Source organism: Asterias rubens, chromosome 5, assembly GCF_902459465.1.
Source record: "Asterias rubens chromosome 5, eAstRub1.3, whole genome shotgun sequence".
NCBI classification, from domain to species: Eukaryota; Metazoa; Echinodermata; class Asteroidea; order Forcipulatida; family Asteriidae; genus Asterias; species Asterias rubens.
In genome coordinates, this window is record NC_047066.1 from 9,807,900 (window position 1) to 9,831,711 (window position 23,812).

Consider the following 23,812-nt stretch of genomic DNA (forward strand, 5'->3'; position numbering starts at 1 on the left):
AGGAACTACGGTTTTGATTCAAAAAGTAATTATACAGTTTGTGTAAATTCGGATAAATTTTGTAAATAAGGACTTGTCCTTTAAAGCTCACAGATCGAACGGTAGTCTGTTTTATCGCCCTTGGTTGCCATACTTAAATTGTTTTGGGTACCAGACGTATGTATATGTCGCGTGCGTTGTAAAAAAAAAAATCCCTCACCCTATGTCGTCCTATGTCACGTGCATGGTCAGAAGGTTAGAAGGTTTATCATTAATGTTTTTATTTACAAACACCGCTCCGAAAAAAAGATTGATCAGTCGTCAGGTTGGAAGAAGTGAAGGCTTTACTTGCTTTTGCTGTCACTGTACATGTACATGTTGTGTAGCAGTGCACTTTGATTGTTGAGCTGTAGTGAATGAAGAACGAGGAGTGAAAATACTTCGGTAAGTCGTAAGTCTACTCTAATTTTTATGGAAAGAATTGGCCCCACAAAAGTCGTCAGTGTGCTAATTTATTCCTCCATGGTCTGACATTCGTCCATGGTCTGACAACATTGGGGACGCCCCATTGGTGGCGAGGTCGTAAAATTTTTCCAATAATATACTGCTGTTATTTGAGTGATACTCCTACTAATAACTAAAGTTTTAGAAGTAGGATTTACCTTTTTTTGTTTTTCATTTTGTACAATTAAATTATTATAATATTATTATTTAAAAAAAAATGGCTTAGCTATAATTTAACATGGGCCTATCTATGTATAAGCATGGAGGAATGTATAAGAATATATAAATAATACTTTTTAATAATAGTATTTTAGTAAATGTTTTTAAATTAAATAATGTTCATTGTCAAAGGCAAAACAACAAAGGGTTACTCCTACTTTGTTGTATATTTTAATAAATATTGTTTCTATATTTTATAATTGTTTTGTTAATAATAATATTTTTCCTATTTTATTTAGGAAAAATCGGCACATCCAACAACTTTATCAAAGTATTTCAATATATGTTTAGCTTTACTTATAATTATATCGACAGCGCATAATACATCAGGCATACGTCACCTGGAAGTTAAGAGATAAATAGTTGTTTGATAAGATTGTAATAATAGTTTCTTGCCTCTACTAACTAACAACACTTGTCAGTGTCACTAGCTTTACAATGAAATGTAAGACAAACTGACGACAAGGAAGTGGTGCTTGGCAGATTTCAATGGAACAACCACACTTGCCGAACAGAATAAATATTTAGACCAAACAAGGTGTTACACACACAGCACAGGGGAAAAGGAAATGAAAACACACGTTTTGAAAAAACCCATGGGAAATTCCAGTTTTAGGACAATTGTATTTGTATTGTAGACTTCATCTTTCTGTAGTGATTGCCATTTTGTACACACAGTTGTAGTACAACTGTATAACACAATGGAATCAGAAGAGGCCCAACAATACAAATAGTTTAAATGATTTTCTTTTCCTTCATTAAATGCAAACATGCAGAGCTGGTCAATTGTCCCTTAAAGAATTGGGGTACTTTTTGTAAAACACAAAACACAATGTCCACATTTGCAAACTTACATGGTTTAAAGATAATGATGGTAGAAAGCTTCCCTAAAAATATTACTGACTGAGGTGTACGTATTAGTGAGAACTGAGTAAAACAAGTCATTATTTTTTTAAGCATGTAAAACCTATTTCAAAACCCAGTTTTAATGTAACTCTTTATTTTACGTCACGGCAGGTTTTGATTTTGTGCCATAACTCCACCATCACGTGGCTGGTGGTGTGGTCTGAGTCAACATGCCCCTCAAGAAAGACGAAGAGACAGAGCCATTGTTGGAGCCTCTGTCTCAAACCTATGACCCCAACGTGGTGTCAGCTCGATCGGTAATCCCGCATGAGATAGCTACTTCCACACAGCCGGGTACCAGCGACCAGCAGCCAATAGAAGCACCCGGGGCAAGAGCGTACGCCGCTACCATTATCCTCTTCTTGGTCAACCTTCTCAATTATGTGGATCGATTTACAATCGCTGGTTAGTCCTCAGAAAGTTTTTAACTTCCATTCTGCAGTTCACAAAATTAAATATCTTTGATATAAGGACTTCTGAACTGGTGGCTACAACTACAGCTACGGCTGTTGCTAAGGGGGTTGCTTAGGGTTTGCCATACTTCATTAAAGGAACACGTTGCCTTGGATTGGTCGAGTTGGTCTGTAAAAAGCGTTTGTAACCGTTTGTTATAAAATGCATGGTTAGAAAGATGTTGTAAAAGTAGAATACAATGATTCACACAAACATGCCTCGAAATTGCATTATATAATAACAATGCATTTACCACTTTTATGGTCCAGTAATCCATCCTTTCATACTGAACATCCTTTGTCCTCACCACTTTACTCTTATTGGTTCATACATGCATGACATGTAGCCACGAATTGTTTCTGAAATAGAAACTTTGATTGGCTGTAATTTTCCCGCTTCTTTCTGGATCCTTCTCTTAATCCCTTTCCCCTCTCTTTTTCTATAAATGGATGTATGTATTTGTTTGTACTTGTTTATGCCTTTGGAGAAAGTCCGGTTTGGATCGAAAGCTAAGGCCATCTACCCTACTCATTATTTTACTCAATAGTATAAAGCCTATTTACAATAGTAAAGCCATTTTGTGTCGTCGTTAAGCTCTGAATAAGTTCAGGAGACCTCAGTTTCTAGACCCGTTTACATTGCTAGAGGCATCCTTGGTGTTTCATCTGTTCATTCAATCATAATATTTAACAAATAATAGTATAATATTCCCCATTGTTTCATCTGCAGCGAATCTCCAAGATATACAAAAGACCTACAACATAGCGGACAATAACAGTGCGGCTGGACTAGTACAGACGATTTTCATCGTTGGCTACATGGTGACATCACCAGTATTTGGTTACCTTGGCGACCGTTACCCCCGCAAAATCATCATGTCAGCGGGGATACTGTTTTGGGCGGCCATGACACTGAGTGGTTCGTTCATTCCAGCCGATGTGAGTTATCTGATATAGCTTACAATAATAATAGTAATAATAAAGTGGTTTCCTTCGTAGTGCACGTATCAGTCACTCAGTCATTCAGTATTTCCTGCCAGGTATTGTGAAGCTATGTTTTAGAAGTACAAGACCAATTCCTTCACATAGCACCTTGTAATGGTGCTGTGGTGCAATATACAGCCAATCGAACCAGGCACACCGGGGCGAACCCCTATTCTAGGTTCTTTTACATGTATGTGCATAACACAACCTTGACAACACACAGGAGAAACAGTTTTACATTCCAACAGAAGGACGCAGCAATTATTGTTTAGGGACACAAGGTTCTCGACTGGGACTCGAACCCACACTCTGCTGAACAGAAACACCTGAGGTTGAGACCAGTGCTCTTATCCACTCGACCACGATCACGCCAGGTTGTAGTTCGTGTTCCATTCCTTTATTCAAAAATCCTTTATTCAAACGTGTGTCTTTGTTTTTATTCCCACAGCAATTTGGATTTTTTGTAGCGATACGCGGCCTAGTAGGAGTAGGGGAGGCAAGTTACTCGACCATTGCCTGCACCCTCATCGGCGATCTGTTCATCGGTAACCGACGCACTCAAATGTTGATGTTATTCTATTTTGCTATCCCTGTTGGAAGGTGAGTTTTCTTGTATTCATGAATTCAAGTTGCGCAGTATTCAGGTATTCATGTTGCGCAGTATTCATGAATTCATGTTGCCTAGTATTCAAGTATTCATGTTGCATTAAGTCATAGTTCTCATAGTTTTGTTTCGTATATTAGAAATGCTTGATTGACTGTAATCGATGTTTCTTGGGGCAGCCATCTCATGCCTCACTATGCCACAACAGCGGGATTTTGAGGTGCACATCTCATGCCTCACTTTGCCTCATGCCTCAGTTGTTGCAAGGCATGAGGCAAAGGACTCATGCCTCATGCTCATGCCGTTCTCAGGCCTACCTATGCTAGCAATACTGAGCATGTGTGCGCACATGCCCAGAGCCCCATAAAAGGACCGTGATGTCTGCTGCCGCCAGCATTTCAAAAGTCTCCCATTCCTACAGTGGCAATATGTGGCACTGATTTATTACACATACAGACGCAATGACAGCACAGTGTGGTGTGAGTTACTTCACCAATGTTTGTGTGCATAACATTTTACAGGATCTTTTGAGACATATAGGAGTATGCACCTATTGACCCCTTGCACCAGAAACAAAGCTGTGCTTCAGCCAAACTTTGATTCATAGCATGGCAGGGCCTGTCGAGCTAAGTGTCTCTGCCGCACCAATTGAACAAGAATTAAATTATTTGAATTTGAAAAGGGCCTGAGAGTCTTCATTATGTGTTTGTGTGATTTTGTTTTCAGTGGCCTTGGTTATATTGCTGGAAAAGGAGTAGCAGACGCATTTAATGATTGGAGATGGGCTCTTAGGGTGAGTATACATTAGTCAATAGACAAGTGGTATTTGACATGTTTGAAGCTTTGCATGTTGTGGAAAATAAAATAAGAGTTTACCATAAATAGTAAACTTGCGGATACAAACATGTGTCAATCTCATTTGGGATTTGTATTTGAAAAGTACCAGTGTGGTCTCATTGTTTTGAACAGTATAGGCCTACTATGGTCTTCATCAGTATGTTCAAAAGAAAATGAGCAGAGTACATGTGCATGTATACTGACCGAAACGTTAGAACCACACCGGCTCTTTTCAGAGCCTACACTCCTCCCAAACAAGATTTTACACTTGTTGTTATAAGTTTGGTATTATACAAATATTGACTGCTTCGAGTGCTATGGTTAAAACTACCACTCCCGAGGTGATCCCCGGAGCGTTCTATTTTCCCGAGGCGCAAGCGCAGCACGAGTAACAGCAGTCAATATTTGTTTTATAACACCCCAACAGACTATTTACCATCCTCAAACACGTAACGTTCGTACGCGCGTATCAGATACACAGATGCACAACTGATTGGGTTTGAGGTGGGTAAAAAGATGTCTGGGTACTGCAAGTCGTGTGATAGTCGTCGGACTATCACACAACAAATGATGCACTATCACGCGGCCGCCATTTCTAGTAAAACTAAGACATATCATGTGACCGCTCTAAACCAATGAAAAGGCAGAATGTTTGGAAGAGGTGTTATAACAATAGTTACTTCTTCCCTTAGTTGATAAAGACACTATGATGATTTTTGTTTCCTGTTTCTGTCTATGTTGAAGATCACACCAGGCCTTGGTGTTTTGAGTGTGATAGCAATTATGGTTATCATCAAGGAGCCCAGCAGAGGCCAAGCGGAGACTGGAAACCGTACCATATCAAGCCAGAGTTACCTTGAAGATCTCAAGGCTCTCCTTAAAAAGTAAGTGTGAAGTCAAAAAGGAGGGTTGACCAGGGCCCAGTTTCATGGCTCTGCGAAATTCTGCACTTGCCTTGAAAGCATAGAGTGCCAATTAACGTGGAGTGTGCACAAGCCAAAACCCCCCGCTATTCTGTGAAATAATTTATTTCTCAAACATGTGTCGACTGCATTATGAGATCTATATTGTGGTGAATAAAACATCTAAATACACAGTCAACCTTCCTACTGCTTGACCATTCAAAATCATCCACTGTGGTTTTCAGTATGGGTATCAAAGTGCTTTGAAAAGGTTCTTACATTGGTGTAAACACGCTGAGGCCTGACTACTTGATAATTTTATCTTTTCAATTATTTTTGTAGTAAAAAATATTGATAGTCTTTCTAATTGCTATTTTTTGTTGTGGTTATTCTTTGCAGCAAGACCTACATGTTTACAACCCTAGGTTTTACATCCATAGCATGGGTGGTGGGTGCACTAGCACTGTGGATGGTCAAACTCATGGAGCTTGTTTATAAAATCAACGACAAGTCTAGTGGGAAGTAAGTACACAAGTTAGCTCTATATTTTCCAAGGTTTGTAAAAGGTTTTATTTTTCCAACGAGGGTACTGTGCACAATTTCCACAAGGGAATATAGATGCCAAGCTGGCAACAGTCATTCTCTCTCGTAGAAACATCGGTCTTTGGGTAGGAATTACAAAAATCATTAAAGCAATACTAGATGATTCTAGTGATTGAGAAGTCCTGCAGTCTTCTCTTTTGTAAAAGGCACCTCAGATTTCAAGGAGCTACTTGGCTCTGTTGCCTTTTGAAGTATCCAGCCTGTATTTCACAACTAAATAACTTTAGGCTAGATTTTATTTATCCTACAACATTAGGATTCGAACTGCCTCTAGCTCCCGGGCAATCTCGGTGGTCTAGTTGGTAAGAAACCTGCTCTAGAATGGCAAAGGTCATGGGGTCGACTCCCACTAGTCGAAACGTTGAGACCAATTCAAGAACTCACTCTGTGAGTAGTGCAACCTAAAGTAGTAGTCACAGCCAATTTTCTATACCTTCCGCCCTGGTAGTAGTTAAAAAGCGAACAGTTCTTTCCAGAACCAAGAAGTCTCCCGAACATTCGATAAATCTACTCCGCGGTAGTAGAATAAAGAAAGACAGTTCTCTAAGAACAAACTCTACCTGGCAAGTAGATACAAACATGGTGTTACCGCAAACCAAATATATATTGACACCTCACTATGCAATGCCTCAAATCCTATATACATTGGTGTTGGGGTCAAACCAAAATAATAGTAGATTTTGTCTCTCTTTTTCATATTTTATCCGTGTTTTTCAGTGTAAGCTTCATCTTTGGTGCTCTGACATGTGCGGCTGGCGTCTGTGGTGTGTCATTAGGGACAATGGGAGCGCAGTTTCTCAGGCGTTATAACTCGAAGGCGGACACCCTAGTATGTGCCTTGGGGAATCTACTATCTGCTCCGTTCCTCTACTTCGGTTTTATCTGTGCCCAAAATCATGTCACAGTTGCTTGGGTAAGCTGATTTAATTGATGGAAATCACAAATTTGTATTGAATTTTGAATCAAATTTTGTGCCATTTCGGATTTGAATTATGCCCTAGTATGTGCTTTTGGGAATCTACTATCTGCTCCATTCCTCTACTTCGGTTTTATCTTCGCCAAAAATCATGTCACAGTTGCTTGGGTAAGCTGATTTAATTGATGGAAATCACAAATTTGTATTGAATTTTGAATCAAATTTTGTGCCATCTCGAACTTGAATGATGCACTTGACTTTGGTATTGGATTGAAAAGATTAAGTATTCACAGTTTCAAGCCTGGTTCATACTTCCTGCTAATGTGAATGTTTTGGTCACAGCTCTGTTTTCGCTGTGATTTAATTATTTCAGAAGAGTTGAGGACTGTGGAGAAGAGAAATGTAGAGAAATGTCGTACTGGGTTTAATCTTCCAATTATTATTAATGTTTTATTGTCACATGTAAAATATAACTGTACAGTGAGATGCGTTTTGGTTTTGCGTGTCTAAAAATATGTTATATAAAAATACACACACAAAATTTACTGGGCAACATTCTGAATTATTCGTTGTGAATTTGTGATGTTAAAGTTTGCATCGTATTAGATTTGCAGGAAGTATGAACCGTGCTTTATTACATGTATAATAACATAAATCTTGTATTTTTCTCCCCAATTTATCAACAGGTCTGTGTCTTCTTTGGTGAGATGTGCTTGTTCCTCAACTGGGCACTTGTACCAGACATTTTAATGGTAAATAATATGATACAAATTATTCTTCTCTTGCGCTTTTTTTCTGACTGCCTCTCTCTTTTTCACTTCTTTCTACTTTACTACTTCAAGGGAGGGCACCATTTGTAATTTCTCCTAAAATTAACTACCATTAAAATTTACTTGGTTAAGACCACTGGTGAGCTGTTGATACTATAAAACATCAATAGAAACGACACTTACAAAAAATTGTAATTTTGGAGAAGCCGATAATTTTTCACCCAAACATTTGAAACTGAGAGAGGTTTTAGGCATGAAGTCTTCTTCAGTAATCTCAAAGCAAAGCACACCTCTTTGCAACAAGAGTGTTTCTTCTTTCATTATTCTCTCGTAAATTTGATAACCAATTGAGCACCAGAACTACGCTTGACATAAACACCGAGTTCACTGCTCCCGTAAGCGGTTGGGCCCAGGTCTTTGACAACTACCAAAAGTATACCCTGCCTTTAAAGGCACTGGACACTAATGATAATTGCTCCCCAAAAAAATCAGCATAAAAACTTACTTGGTATAACAAGCAACGGAGAACTGTTGGTAGTATAAAACATTGTGAGAAATGGCTCCCTCTAAAGTAACGTAGTTTTCGAGAAAGAAATAATTTTCTACAAAATTATTGGATTTGATTTTGAGACCTCCGAATTAGATTTTGAGGTCTCGAAATCAAGCATCTGAAAGCACACAACTTCGTGTGACAAGAATGTTTTTTCTTCTATTAGATAATATTATCTCGCAACGTAGAGGACCAATTGAGTTCCAATTTGTACAGGTTTGTTATTTTGTGCATAAGTTGAGATACACCGAGTGAGAAGAAGACTGGTCTTTCACAATTACCAAAGGTGTCCAGTGTCCTTTAGGACTCAAGACAGGGTATAATGCCATGTATATGATTGATTGCAGTATGTATTGATACCAGTGCGTCGGTCAACTGGTAATGGGATGCAGATGCTGTCTAGTCATCTACTGGGAGATGCACTGAGCCCACTCATCATAGGAGCTGTGAGTATTTAAAACTTAATTTACAGAAGGAGTCATTCAGAATAGTCGACATTTAAAATAAAAAAAAATTCCCTCAGAAATACACCAAGACATGTGGCAACAGAGATCATGGTAATTTCAGACCTGCCATGTTAATGTTGTGTTGCCATTGTTGGACATTTATTTCAATCAACAATCAGGTGTAGACCGATGTCATATCAGTAGGTTGCCCTCACCTGAGGTTAAAAAGCAGCCGTTCATTGGCCAAACCTGTGCGCCGCGCATACAAATGTGTGCGTTTTGATTGTTTTGTCATCGTTTTACCTCTAAGACGGCGGTTGGATGACTTCAATGCATAAAGTCTATTGATTGAAATTAATTTGTTTGTGTTACTGACAGACTTTTGTTTACACATACTGTTATGTTTTATTTGTTTGCCAAAAGGTCTCGGATAAGATCAGGGGTGGTATGGCGAATCCTGACACCGACATGTCTCATTTTACGAGTCTTTCTTATTCCGTCTTGATCACTACTTTCATCTCAGTCATCGGTGGTGGATTCTTCCTGGCATCGAGTCTTTTTGTCGAAGAAGACAAACAGAAGATGCAGGATACACTGAAATGTAAGCGTCAAGGATTTACTCGTGGGATTGCTTCGTTGAAATAGATTCATTTAGAGGCTGCCCCACCTCCAGTCCATTTAAAAAAAAACTCATTTGTATGAAGAATATGTAGTATAATTTACTTGTAGAAGTTTCAGCTTCATTTGTCGTCAAGTTTTTTAGAGACAAAAATATAAAATCATCAAGCAATGTTTTCATCAGGAGAGGATCGCGTAAATCCATTGTACAGGCCAAAAAAGTTGTTGTCTCTCTGAGAGGAAAATTATTTTTGTAAAATTGTTTTACTCATTTCTCAAAAACTACAGCACCTCAGCAAGTAATATTTCAAGGGCAACTTTCTACCATTATTATCTTTGAGTTTAAATCTGTGGCTGTTTTATATTTGGCATCGTACAGTCGAACAAAAAGTACCCCAAAAGTATGCAAGGCTTGTGGATGTGACCAAAACTACACCCCCCCCCCCCCAACCCTACTGAAAAATGATAGGCAAAGCCGCTGCACGTTGATTAGATCCATGAACCATGGTCAGGTAACCATTATTTTCTGTTCACTTGTTTTATTTCTGCAGTTTACCAAGAAGTTGAAGAGAATCCTGACGTCGTCGAAGTCCGCCAACCCATCGGTCAACGACACCACAATCCAGACGTGATTATATGATAGATTCTTCCAAAAACTTGCTCAAAACAAAGAACCAAAGTTGGGAAACACACGGACAACATTGATTATTACAAAAAAGGACCTGTGAAAGTCAGGTTCTTCCAAAAATCTCACTCAAAACAAAGAACCAAAGTTGAGAATTTGTCTAAAGACCAGTATCTGCACTCTGTGAAAATCTAGTTAAAAAGAAAGAACCAAAGATGGGATTGCCCAGGGACAACATTGATAATTGTCTAAAGACCAGTATCTGCACTCTGTGTGACCCCAAAATATACATACATGAAATAAAAGATGTGATTATATTACGGGTTCTTCCAAAAATCTTGCTCAAAACAAAGAACCAAAGTTGGGAAACACACAGACAACATTGATAATTGTCGAAGACAAATATCTGCACTCTGTGTGACCCAAAATATACATGAAATAAAAAACGTGATTATATGACGGGTTCTTCCAAAAATTTTGCTCAAAACAAAGAACCAGAGTTGGGAAACACACAAAGATTGATTATTGTCTAAAGACCAGTATCTACACTCTGTATGACCCAAAACATGAAATAACAAATCTGTGAAAGTCTGGGCCCGCGGCCTGACGTTTCGATCCTAGCAGAGTCTTTCTCCAAAGCCATTGATAAACATCAGGCTGTTAAACTACTCTTTTGCATTAATACCAATTGTTCCTTTTGGTAAAAATTTGTTTTTACTGGTTTCTTAAAAAAAATAGCATTTCAGGGGAAAACAATTTTTCAATGAAAGTTTTCCACCTTGGCAATTTTTAATATGGAAACATAATTTTCAGGATTGTATCAAAGTTTTGTATGCTTAAAATTAAATATTTTGTTATAAATAGCTTTGTCATAAAAACGATTTGAAATGCATATATTTTGTTTAAGAATACACTGCGTTTATAAATGGCACTACACAAATTCTTATTCAACTGTTAGCTTTTCAAGACGCATGTAAAATTTACTTCATCACGAAGCTTGTGATGTCAAATCTTGCCTAGCAAAATTGGTTCATCAGTCACACAAGACAACATGTAATGTGAGCTTATCACGACTGGTTCCACTGTAAATTAATACATTATAGCAGTTAAATTTGTTAAGCGAATTATTCAAGTTATTAGAAACTAATGAAACTGTACCTACTTTTATGTTGACTTGCCTAAGGGTTCTTATGTGAGTGCAGCTGGCTTTATCAAACTCACCAGGCACCAGCTACATGTATGCATGAACTCCATAAAAAGTACAATGGGGGCCGATGCAGTTTTGCAACCCCATACAACGAATTCCGTGTGTGCACGTGCACAAGATGGCAGCAGACTTACTAGGTGAATTTCCATTGTTTACGTAGTACTGAGCACGCGCACATTACCAAGAACAATGGATTTACCTGGTAAGTCTGCTGCCACCAATTGAAGTGTCCCGAAAGGTCCCCTATTACAGTACTGTCACAGAGCACATTGGGACTGGCAGGGATCCTGGGCCGAGCATGGCTCTGCTTCTCAGTTGCTCACTGTGAAACCTTTTGCAGAAAAATTGCGCTATCGTTTTTGGACAAGGCTAACTTTCATGGTTACTATGGTGCTGGCCCTAGCATTTTGCCTTTAATAATCATCCCTATTTATGCAGTGCTGTCATCCGCCAATGATCGGTATCTGGTCACTGGGTCGATTATTTCATTCTTTTTAAACCATCTCAGCTCCTTCTGGACTCAACAGCATGTGCTTTCAAGTGTGTAGAGCACCAAGCTTAATCAATCACAAGAACCATCTCTTTATGCCCTCACATGGATTTACAGTTGTGCTCTATAAAATTGTACTTGGCTTCCAAGCTGGGCCCAATTTCATGGCTCTGCTTACCGCCGAATTCTGCGCTTACGATCACGATTCCCCGCTTACCTGCAAGCGCCGAATTTCTGTGCTAGCCTTGTAAGCGTAGAATGCCTAGTAGCGTAGAGTGCGTAGAAGCCACAATTTGCCGCTTACCCGTGAAATACGCCTGCCGTAAGCACAGAATTCCCTGCTTCTGTAAGTGCCGATTCTGTGCCTACGGTAAGCAGAGCCATGAAATGGGCACTGATCTTTTGGGCTAAACATACAGGTTTCTCTGGTTATGGATTAATCCACCTAATTGGGCTGCTTAAGAAAAGATACATGTTTACATAAACAAAGATAAGTTGTAAATAAAATTCTCACACCATTTTTGTACATTTAAATATATTAGTATGAAATGATGGACTATTAAAATTGTGTCATAGACATCAAAATGCACTATGCAGTGAAAATCGTGTAATTTTCTCTTCAATATTGATTTCACTATTTGCTTTAAAATTTAGTATTCAAGTATTATGGAAAATGCTCCGGTTGTGTTATGAAAAATACTTTGGCTGGTTTTACGAGAAAATGCACTGTTGGTTTTTAACAAAAACAAGACTGCCAAATTTGTCCAGTTGTGAATTTACTGACCAGAAGTTAAAATTACTGGCCTCCAACCTGTGGTCCAGTGTATATTTCAAAATCTACATATCAATGACGAAGTTAATACCAACTGTTTGTTTATCTTGCTCTATGGTTTATTAAAGTAACCAATAGTACAATTTACATATTTACAATAACTTAAAGCAGTATAAACAGTACAATTTCAATTTTAGATTTGCATTTGGAATATGTTCAAAGGACGGATAGTTCATGATTGTTTAAAATCAGTTGCACATAATATACAGAAAAATAACAATTGAACCTGTGAGAAGGACACCTACATACATTGATACGCTTGATACAAAAACAACTTTATTAAATAACTTATTTGAGAAACCAAGATTCTGCAAAGAGAAATTGACATTCTGCAAAGAGAAATTGACATTTATAACGATTACAATTATTACAGGTATGAAAATAATGATAATGGTTTTCAGACGAACGATGTGAAGATTTGGGATTAGGTTTGCGAATGTTTTCTTTTTTTCTTGTTTTGCAGCTCTCAGTATTTCTCTCAAATTTGTGAATACTTGTGCTACAGTTGTGCAAAATTAGGATCTGGGTCTGAAGGTGTCTCGCTAAAAAATGGCGGCCGTTGAGAAAGCTTTTCATCATGAAACCAGCATTTGGTTCAGACCCAAGTAAACATGCTAATTGAGCAGGGGTCGATTTCACAAAGAGTAGGAGATACTAAAAAACGTATCATCCTAACTCGAGATAAGACTAGTCTTAATTCTTTGTGAAATCCACCCCTGGTTATTTATGTCTGACCAAGGCAAGCCACAATAATGACGTAAAATCTACTCAAACACACTGGGCTTTAGACCAGGGGCCGATTTCACAAACCAACACAATTCATCCCAAGACAAATTGTCAGTCTTACCATAGTGATTTGTATTGTGACATCACACTTTACTTAAGCAACTACGATTGATTTGCAGTTAGCTCTTTGTGAAATCGACCTCCCCTGGGTCGACCCAGGGATCAAGCTATGTACATGTAAGAATGCAACCAATAGTGTACCTTCCCTTTTTACCAATGCATTGAGGCTTTGCATAAATTTAAAAAAAAGGCATAAATATTCATAAATCCCTTCATATAACAGTTTAAGGCATTATAGAGGATTGGTGAAGCTGAAAAATAGTCACAGACAGTTTTTATGTTTTGTGTGATCAAATACATCCTAAAACCAAGTCAAATTTTCAGCATACAAACACACTCCCTAATTTCGGTTGTTTTAGGTTTTCAGATACAGTTTCCTTGAATAGGACTTTATTTCAAAGGGCATTTTTTCACAGAAAATAAAAAGTTCTACTACAACTGATCGAGGAAGCTTTCAGACTCAAATTCATCAAAAAAATTGAGTCTCAGAATCCATCACTGCAATAACCTATCTTTCTGAAAGTTTGTATATACTCAGCGCCTTGAGTACCTTGTTTGGTAGATACGTGTGCTATATAAGATTTTAATATTATTAAATTATTATTATTATTACTATTATTATTATTATTATTATTAAACAATGATGAGTATTTATCCTCACGAATCATGTACAATACATTTAACTTTATAACAAAATACATGTAGGTGAGGAAGTGGATCATTCTTGATCTTGAAGAAACATATTCTCAGCATCTTGAAGAACTCCAGATGAATCATGTAACGTCAACTACAGAGGAAGAGACAACAAAAGATTGCATGTAACTGGTTTATCCAGAGAGCTATTATTCAGTCAGGTATTCAGCCTCGAACAAAAAATTCAATATAATCATATTATATAGGCCACTCATAGGTAGATGTGATGCGATCAAGCTAAATGAGTCGTTTGTCAAACAAATTATTATGGAGAACTGAGCCAAAACAGGCCAGGGGAAAAAATTTAAAATAATTTTTTTTTTTTTTTAAATTTCAATTTAAATGCTAAAAATACATATTTTCATAGTTTGGCAAATTCTTTCCTGTGAATAACATCAAAATGGAGCTAATATAATATTGACATTGACTGAAAATGTGCCGATGTATGTTCAATAACCAACACAATTTGAAAACCCTTTTCTCTCAGGTTAAATCTCTCTCAGGCATGAAGGAGCAGGAGATGTGAATCAAATGCAAAACAATACACTCACTCCTGTCCCCTCTGGCCCACCTAGTGACCTAGCTCATAAAAATATAACGGTCTTACCTCAGGTATGGGGTATGTTGTTGGGTCTGGCGCCCCGTCTCTTCCAAAGTCCACTACAGTTCCACATTTGGGTATATCGTCCACCCACACCCCTTCATATACCTGTCCTTTATCCAGGTAGAAGAATTTTCCAGGTCCATTCTTCTTGTCCACTTTCCACGAACCCTCGTACCTGTTCTCATCGGCTGCAAAATGAAACAACGAGAATAATGTTTGTAGTAACCATAAATGGGCTAGATCTTGCCAGGGCCCAATTTTAAAAACTGTTAAGCAGAGAATACTGCTTAGCAAAGTTCTTACCAGCTGCAAATATGTAAACTTTTCATATGGCATTTTGGCTGGTAATCAGTTTCTGTTTTATAGAAAGCTTTTTGCTGTTCTTAGCATTTTGTTAAAGCTGCAAATTTGAAAATAGAATTAGCTGTTGCAAACTCCTTACACTTTATGAAAGGCCTTGGGGTTGAACAAAGACAAATTTACTAGAGTGGGAATTGAACCAACAACCTCCAGATTAGTGTGCCCGCGCAATACCAACTGATGAGCTATCTAGCACTATGTTGGCGGTCTCCCTACATTATACCTTGAGCATGTGTTGAGATATCAAATAAGAAACAGTAGGACTTTCTCTCTGCTCTTCATCATTATGGTTATTTGACACCTCATGAGTAGGCTTTGGGTCATGATCACGGGCATGGCCTTGGGGAAGTGGGTTTCAGGGTGAATGTTTTTGTTACAACTACTGTGCTATTAACTGCTAAGATAAAAATCACAGCAGTAGAACTGTTGAGTAGAAATCAGACATTTTGGCTAATGGGAACCTAATGGGGCAAACTTGCAAAAAAAACTTCTTTTTTTTAAATGGAAACTTAAACTGATTCTCTGAGCTTAACACCTCTTGAAATTAACATACCCAATCGAAGCATCCCTTGTCCGCTACGCTGGTCATTGTACCATTCCCCTTCATAGATGCTACCATCTCCATAGTACATACGACCCCATCCACTCCGCTTATCAGCATACCATTCACCCTCATAGTATTCATCTGCTGAAAAGAAGTTTGTTCCGTAACCCTGAGAAAAAAAAAAAAAAAAAAATTGTGAGTTTTTTGTTTTCAGTATTTCATTAGACCAATACTCAGAGACACAAATTTCATTGAAGGTGATTTTTTCAGCAGGACAGTCCATCTTGTTAATTTTTATCGGGGGGGGTTTCTTGAAGACTGTTTGAGGCGACTGTTGCAGCCTCGAAATAACCCACGACACCCTCATTAAATGCTGTGGTGCCCTATGCTTTTGCTGAGGTTCCCTTTGCAAAATTACAATACAAATTAAAATTTTCCTCCTAGCTAGAAGTGCCCCTTACCAGAGGAAAATTGCTGTGCCCCTTCTCTGTTTAGGGTATAAAAAGTGCTTTATTTGTCCATTACCGAAGTACTTCATTAAAAAGTTTCTCAAAATATTGCATCACTTTCCAAAGTAATTTTGTATTGCCGATAATTTTCAGAATCAATATTAAGTGTGTACAGACCCTTTAAAAAGGCAACATGCGGAAAGACAATACTATTTTTTATCCTCACATGTTTCTTGTCGTTCTTCCAGCCTCCAGAGTAAACCCTCTTAAAGCCACCCTCACTGGAGGGATAACTAAGGGTACCAAAGCCATTTCTCTTTCCACACTTCCAATCACCATCATAGATAGCTCCCGTCTTCTTCCACTTTTGTGTTCCTTTCCCTGTAAAAGAAAATCAACAAGAAAAATAAGTTTTAAGAACATTTTTTTTTTTTCCAAGAATTTCAGAAAACTCCCACAAGAGAAGCTCCTGTTTTCTTCCACTTTTGTGTTCATTTCCCTGTCAAAGAAAATCAACAAAAAAATAAGTTTTAAGAACATTTTTTTTTTTTTCCCAAGAATTTCAGAAAACTCCCAAAAGGGGATATAAACACCAAGCTGGCAACAGCTAATCTCTCTCACACAAACATTGATTTAACGTCTATGACGAAGAATTGCACAAATCAAGAAGTTGTGATTCAAAAATTAGACGAGAAAACTCAATTCTAGTCATTGTGTTAAATCAGCAGTTATCTTGGTAGGACTCAAACCCACAACCTTGTGAATGCAAGTCCTGCAGCCTTACCACTGGACCACGGTGACCACTGTTGTAAGAAAGAAAGATACCGGTACTAATTTAAGAGACTCACCATGCTTTTTGTTATCCAGCCATTCTCCTGTGAACTCATCACCATTGACTGAATAAACAGTGTTTCTTGTGCCTTTCTTCTGAGCTTTGTAATCCCAATCTTTCCATAATGGCTGCTTCTGTCGAGGGACCTTTTTGTACGGCATTTTATATTACACTTACAGGTCTGCTGATAAAAACAAATGAAAAGATTAAGATGCATGTGTTTTTCATTAACTTAAGTTAAATGTAGGCCTGTTGTCAATACCAATTTGTTTTTTATTTAGGGGGTAGAGTAAGTGGCCTATACAAATAAAACAGGGGTGGATTTCACAAAGAGTTAGGACTAGTCTTATCTCAAGTTAGGACCAGTTACTCGTCCTAACTTAGGACTATCCATGCAATTTTTATATCTCCTAGGACTAGTCCTAAGTAAGTTAGGACTAGTCCTAACTCTTTGTGAAATCGACCCCTGGTCTGCTAAGTAAGGAGTCGGACAAGGTTTAACATGTTTAACATTAAAAATGAACAAGTATTCACAACCCAATTATTACCGTTGTCACCATTTCAACCTTTATATATTAACATAGTTGCGATAACGTAACCCTCCTCCCGACGGCCGGCAGCTAACTAACATGATTTATTAAATATAGTTAAAACAGATAATTATTAATTATTGACTAGCAGGCAAAGAAACTATAACTAGGACTAGGCCTATTTAGATAGTTAGTATAAATATAAGAATTTATTTAAAATTATAAAATTACTGTAAAAATCGTCTTTCAATTCAAAAGATATTCATTTGAAAAGTTGTTTTTTGATTATATAGCCTAAACATAATGATTTGGTTTACTCATGGTTTAGGCCTACTACTAAAAAAAGTAAAACAATAAAAATGTTGACAATCGTGCAAAACAAAATCAATCAAGGCCAAGGGAAGTTTTGTCTTCTGTTTTTAGTCCGAAAACAATAAATTAATCTGCCTTAAAGGAAAGTAAACAAGCTATATAACTAAAAAATGTTTTAATTAATATACATTATTCCTTACTTTGTTTTGTTCTTTATGCACCTTCCTTCCTTTCTTGCTTTCCCCGTCATTCGTCAACATCCAAAAAAAGCGAGTCCAGTCAGAAATTGATTTCGTATACAATGACCATGGTAACTATTACAGTCTTCTGCTAGACGTCGATGTAACAGTGTAAGACCATCACAAAATTCTCAAAGAGCCAGACTATTTTATACAATTTTGATAGCGCCCTCTATTGGTCCAATTTAGTTCTGTCTATAAAATCATTCAAGGGTCGTTGTCGGCGCAGATTGTGGTGAGTAAAACATCAAAAACTGTCGTGGAATACGTTCATAAAAATGTCAATGTTATGTTACTGTTCCAATTAGTGTAATATGTATAACATTCAGAGATTACTACTTCTTCAAGCGAAGTTAAGTAATTGTCATTTTCTGGGGACTGGGGCAGGCTAAACTGCTATTAAAATTATAAATAAAAATAAAATTACATTAAAACACATTGCCTTCTGAACTGCTGAATCTGTGAATTATGAATTATTATGCAACAGCAAATCGACAGCAGAGGAGCGCACTATGGTCCAATCGAATGTCAGACAACTTTCACATTCAGACGAGTGAATTTTATATCATAAGACAACTCAACAGAAATGATAGATGGCCTGGTGGTGTTTCCTCTTGACTGCCTAGCCTCTGAACTGACGACTGACCTTGCAACAGAATCGCAAGACACCACCACTCACCAGCATGACCAGCAAGCGTGCATGCAGCTGATTGCAGACGGGGCCTCGGCACAGGGGCCAACTGTGGACCATCGTACAGCACTGTACTGGCACGGTCGGGCATCTGCTGGGGTGCGGGGTAGGGATGAGTCCGAGTGACAAGGGTGCTTGAATATCTGTGCAACCCTGCCATCTTTGCGTGAGAGGCGATTCACACAATCTCCGGGGGACAGATTCCCGTCTGCCAGCAATTTGGCTTAGTCTTACTAGCTAGAGGCATTTGACTCAGTCAAATAATATGCACAAGTATCTTGAAAAAAAGGTCACACTTTCTCTACAATTAATATGCAGGCATGCAGCTACCCTCAAACCAGTTGCCTCCGACCAAAATGGGTGCACCCACAGATTGCTCATCATTAATCACATCAACAATCTGGATAACGGTCTGAAGTCAACTCAGTCTGAGTCAAACTCATTGACTTCAGACCTAGGTGACCATGAACCGGCAACCTTATACACTTAATAATAATGGCTTGTCATAGTACTGTACAGGCCGTGCTCTTTTGCTTTTTGTTAAAGGCAGTGGACACTATTGGTAATTGTCAAAGACTAGCCTTCACAGTTGGTGTATCTCAACATATGCAGAAAATAACAAACCTGTGAAAGTTTGAGCTCATTTGGTCATCGAACTTGCAAGATAATAATGAAAGAAAAAACACCCCTGTCACACGAAGTTGTGTGCATTTAGATGGTTGATTTCGAGAGGTCAAGTTCTAAATCTGAGGTCTCGAAATCAAATTTGTGGAAAACTACTTCTTTCTCGAAAACTATGGCACTTCAGAGGGAGCCGTTTCTCACAATGTTTTATACCATCAACCTCTCCCCATTACTCGTTACTAAGTAAGGTTTTATGCTAATAACTATTTTGAGTAATTACCAATAGTGTCCACTGCCTTTAAGTGGCCAACAGGGCTTATAAACTCTGGGTTTAACTTGCCCCATAACAAGTTGCATAGTTGCCCAGTTTTAAGTAGCTCACAGGGTAAGTTGAGAAGTGATGTTTACTAGCCCGTAGCAGTTTTGACTAGAAAATGTACGACGGGCTAGTGTTAAGGGCGAGCACTACTACTGTTGTACCAAACAACTCTCTGATTAAAAATTGATTGATTTTCTTTTTTAGCTAGACTTGCTAGGAGACTCAAGATGGAGAATCTAGAAGTAGTAGTACTTGCAGGCAGCTCAGCCATTACTGGGATTATTGGCTACTACTTATGGAAGGAAGCAAAGTATCTCGGCCATGTCAAGGTATTAAAGATAAGGGCAGGAATCATCTAGTCACAAATGTTGAGCGCTTAGTGGAAACACTTGCAAGTTTTGAAACAAGCAACTGCGACAGAAAAACTTGGCGGAATTTTATTTCTGAACATGGTGAAAGGGCAACTGGCCATTTTTATTTTGCAAAGGACACTTCCATTGGAAAATCTTAAAGTTAGTGAGAAACTTTTGAAGGGCATCGAGGCCAAGACCAGGGCAACAGGGGGCGAGCCCATGGCATCCGTGGCCAGTGTGTTATTCCAGATATAAGCAAATTAAGAGGTTCTTTTTTTCTCTTTTTTTTCTCAAAAAATAATGTAAATACTTGCATATTATTTTAGTGAATTTTTTTTTTAAAGAGAACAACTTGATGGTTTTTTTTTTTTTTTTTTTTTTTCAGGATGCACCTCGTCTTACCATAGATCGTAACTTCAAAGCCATCGTTGATGAAGCCCCAAAGCACACAATACCGTACGCAGTCGTTGAGGGCAGTGTTGCCGCACTAGGTACACCACTCAAGAGTGAAAACGCATCAGGTCTTCTTGGGGTGATTCAGACATTAATCTGTAGAGAACATAAAACTTACTGGAGTGGTAGCACTCGGTTGTGGTGAGTATTCATTATGATGATGCCAAATTTGCAAAAAATAGTCAATGGCCTGACATTTGACCCTAGCAGTGTCTAGTCTTTCTTGAAGGCTAAATGACAACACAGCACATACAAAAATGTTTGGCCATTACCTATTTTTGCGCTTAATACCATACCTTTTGGTTGGTAACCAGTTTGCAACACCAATTCTACTTTCTTGTTCATGCCAAATTTGCGTAAATTGTATTCATTTGATAATTTATTTAAATTGTTCTTTGACAGTAAGCAAAAGGCAATTTGTGCAATTTCTTCAAGACTAATTATTTCTTTGAACATTTCATTGAACCCAAGCAAACAATCTGGATGTTTTATCCATGAGAAGAAGATCAAATTTATTGTTTGAATCGATGGGTTGAAGTTGCAAATGCACAGGGTACTTAAATCAACTTCTAAAATTGTTTTTCCGCCATAATTATCTCTTACAGGCATGACACCACACGGCTGATCAGAAACATATCCCACACGGTGCCATTTGAACTACGGGGCAACAAGGCAAGTGTAAAGGTCGATGACCCCCTCTCAGCCGTCGGACTTGAAATTCCCATCGTCCACGACTCCTTTGAGCCCTCCTCTACATCTCTGGGTGAACACATTGTCAGCTGGGCCAGCGGGGAAAAAACAAAAGGCTTCCAAACAATGGAGAGAATGCTCTCGGAGGGGACGGTTCTTACGGGTGTCGGAATGATCTCAACATCAACTGGTACCTTGATGCTTGGTCCCCCTGCTACCTCGGATAGACTCTACATCCTAGGAAGGACTGGCTTTAGCGGTGTTGTAAGAGACTTACAGTCCAAGTTGAACCAGCTCAGGTTTATGCTGTATGTTAGCGGGTCTATCACGGCGTTGCTGTCTGCCTTGTGGGCGTACAGGTGGTACAAGCAGTACTGCGAGAAGGTTGCTCACGAAATGCAAGTGGAGAGAGTGCTTCAGAACCGGGCCCAGGACGATAACGAAGGGACCAATATCGATCAAGAGATCAATGAAGACAACACGTGCACGATTTGTCTAACCAATCGGAGGGATGTGGTGCTGCTGGAATGCGGGCACATCTGCACGTGTGCGCGGTGTGCGAGATTACTACAACCTCCACAGTGCCCAATATGTAGGCAACGTGTCAAACGTGTTGTACCACTTTTTAATGCGTAGCATTCTTAGAAACAATTGTGTGAACAAAAATCAGTTTTAAAAATCGATTTGGTTGTAATTAGACGATAGGAAAAAGTTGTGGGTGTAAAAGACATCATTGGATACCGGTATACCATTTTATCATGTCTGTTATAAAGGCAAAGTATATTGGTTTTTTGAACCGCGTTGGATTGTTTTAATCAAATGTATAAAATCAAACTAACATGTGCAAATTTCATTTCAAAAGGTGGACACGCTTTTGAAATATTGCTGAAATTCAGAAATTCAGAAATTCAGTCCATGCAGGAAGGTTAATCCGTAAACGGAATACACTATCTGAGCATGGAGCAATAAACTAGTTTATTGCTCCATGATCTGAGTAACTTTACTCCCAGTACGCTTCTAAGATTCAAACTTTTTGGGCATAAAAACGGATATCTTTTTACATAACCGCATAACTTTGAAGTGAATGTTTTCTCAAAATGCTTTAAACCACCGTAAGCTGCAGTAGGCTTCTAACCCCAAAATTGTAATGCCATTTATTAAGAGTGATTACCAAATGTATACCTTCACTTAACAATGTTTTTAAAGCAAAAAATTGTGAATTTGCAGCAACACCAAAACAATAAGAATTTTTACTGTAGGATGTAATGGTTTTGATTAATATACATGCTTTAACCATGTTATATGAAACATTATCATGTTAACAAAATAGCGACCGAGCCTGGACTTAATGAAGTCATGATTTGTACACGGCCCAGTGGAAGAAAACCATAATAAATCTTGTATTTTATAGAGATTGCACCGTCTGGTATTTAGCAACTTTTGGTTGAAGAAAGGGTGCACAATCTCAAAATTTCTTCTTTTTCTATTTAATTATTAAAGGCAGTGGACACTATTGGTAATTACTCAAAATAATGATTAGCATAAAACCTTTCTTGGTGACGAGTAATGGGGAGAGGTTGATGGTATAAAACATTGTGAGAAATGGCTCCCTCTGAAGTGCCATAGTTTTCGAGAAAGAAGTGATTTTCCGCGAATTTGATTTCAAGACCTCAGATTTAGAACTTGAGGTCTCGAAATCAACCATCTATAAAACACACGCAACTTCGTGTAATAAGGGTGTTTTGTTCTTTCATTATTATCTCGCAAGTTCGATGACCGATTGATTTCACAAAGAGTTACGACAAGTCCTAGGAGATATGAAAATATCCAGGCTTAGTTCTTTGTGAAATCCACTCCTGGGGTCGATTTCACAAAGAGTTAGGACTAGTCCTAGGAGATATTAAAAACGTATTGCTAGTCCTCAGTAAGTTAGGACGAGTAACTAGTTCTAAGTTAAAATAAGACTAGTCTTAATTCTTTGTGAAATCCACCCCAGGATCTGTAAGTTTTAAAAGTTGATTGTTGTGCTTGGGATGACTATTGGAGAACACTAAGTTAGAATTATATCTATGCATGGTTTACTTTATACTGGATTTTCCCCGATTAGAATAGCATGACAAAAAAAGTTCCCACCCTGTTCTTTGAGACATTTTTGATTGTGTTGCACTATTGTGCGTTCTGCTGGGATGTGTTCACCATTGAAATGTGTTCAGCATTGCAATGGTGAACACATCTCAGCAATATAGTAGTGTCGTATTTTTTATGTCATTATGAATTCAAAACCACAGTTGGATGATATTAAATGATCAGCATTCTCTGATATAAAATCACTGATTCAACATGGAAATACCTTGCTACTTTTCAGTGTTTTTTGTATTTCTGTTTAAAGGCAGTGGACACTATTGGTAATTACTGAAAATAATTATTAGCACGAAACCTTACTTGGTAACAAGTAATGGGGAGAGGTTGGTAGTATAAAACATTGTGAGAAACGGCTCCCTCTGAAGTGGAGTAGTTTTCGAGAAAGAAGTAATTTTCCACGAATTTGATATGAGACCTCAAGTTTAGAACTTGAGGTCTCGAAATCAACCATCTAAAACGCACACAACTTCATGGTGACAAAGGTGTTTTTTCTTTCAATTTTATCTCGCAACTTCGACGACCAATTGAGCTCAAATTTTCACAGGTTTGTTATTTCATGCACATGTTGAGATACACCAAGTGAAAAGACTGGTCTTTGACAATAACCAATAGTGTCCACTGCCTTTAAATCTGAAATGAATGAATAAAATAGAGGCTCATAAAAAAGAACAAAAGTTACATCAATGG

The 23,812-nt window shown here is 38.1% G+C and overlaps 3 protein-coding genes across 4 annotated transcripts; 2 read left to right on the plus strand and 1 right to left on the minus strand.

Moving 5' to 3' along the window:
- The first annotated feature begins 234 nt into the window (after nucleotides 1-234).
- LOC117290580 (protein spinster homolog 1-like) lies at nucleotides 235-12,209 on the plus strand. Its single transcript, XM_033772038.1, has 12 exons — nucleotides 235-423; nucleotides 1,720-2,013; nucleotides 2,791-2,999; nucleotides 3,493-3,644; nucleotides 4,375-4,441; nucleotides 5,230-5,369; nucleotides 5,787-5,909; nucleotides 6,708-6,903; nucleotides 7,593-7,658; nucleotides 8,574-8,672; nucleotides 9,096-9,273; nucleotides 9,842-12,209. Exons 2-12 carry the CDS (start codon nucleotides 1,779-1,781, stop codon nucleotides 9,928-9,930), a joined length of 1,554 nt encoding a protein of 517 aa, XP_033627929.1. The 5' UTR covers nucleotides 235-423; nucleotides 1,720-1,778; the 3' UTR covers nucleotides 9,931-12,209.
- Nucleotides 12,210-13,864: 1,655 nt separating this feature from the next.
- On the minus strand, nucleotides 13,865-17,904 carry LOC117289900 (MORN repeat-containing protein 3-like). 2 transcript variants are annotated; one of them, XM_033771100.1, is made up of 6 exons: nucleotides 17,815-17,904; nucleotides 16,789-16,953; nucleotides 16,167-16,321; nucleotides 15,501-15,660; nucleotides 14,591-14,775; nucleotides 13,865-14,077 (listed from the first exon to the last, which is right to left on the minus strand). In XM_033771100.1, exons 2-6 carry the CDS (start codon nucleotides 16,931-16,933, stop codon nucleotides 14,009-14,011), a joined length of 714 nt encoding a protein of 237 aa, XP_033626991.1. In that variant the 5' UTR covers nucleotides 16,934-16,953; nucleotides 17,815-17,904; the 3' UTR covers nucleotides 13,865-14,008. The 2 variants fall into 2 exon arrangements, with proteins under 2 accessions (XP_033626991.1, XP_033626990.1); XM_033771099.1 differs by having other exon boundaries at nucleotides 16,789-16,956.
- A 155-nt stretch (nucleotides 17,905-18,059) lies between these two features.
- On the plus strand, nucleotides 18,060-22,526 carry LOC117290972 (mitochondrial ubiquitin ligase activator of nfkb 1-A-like). The gene is made up of 4 exons (XM_033772562.1): nucleotides 18,060-18,088; nucleotides 19,692-19,816; nucleotides 20,226-20,434; nucleotides 20,899-22,526. Exons 2-4 carry the CDS (start codon nucleotides 19,715-19,717, stop codon nucleotides 21,617-21,619), a joined length of 1,032 nt encoding a protein of 343 aa, XP_033628453.1. The 5' UTR covers nucleotides 18,060-18,088; nucleotides 19,692-19,714; the 3' UTR covers nucleotides 21,620-22,526.
- Nucleotides 22,527-23,812: the final 1,286 nt, after the last annotated feature.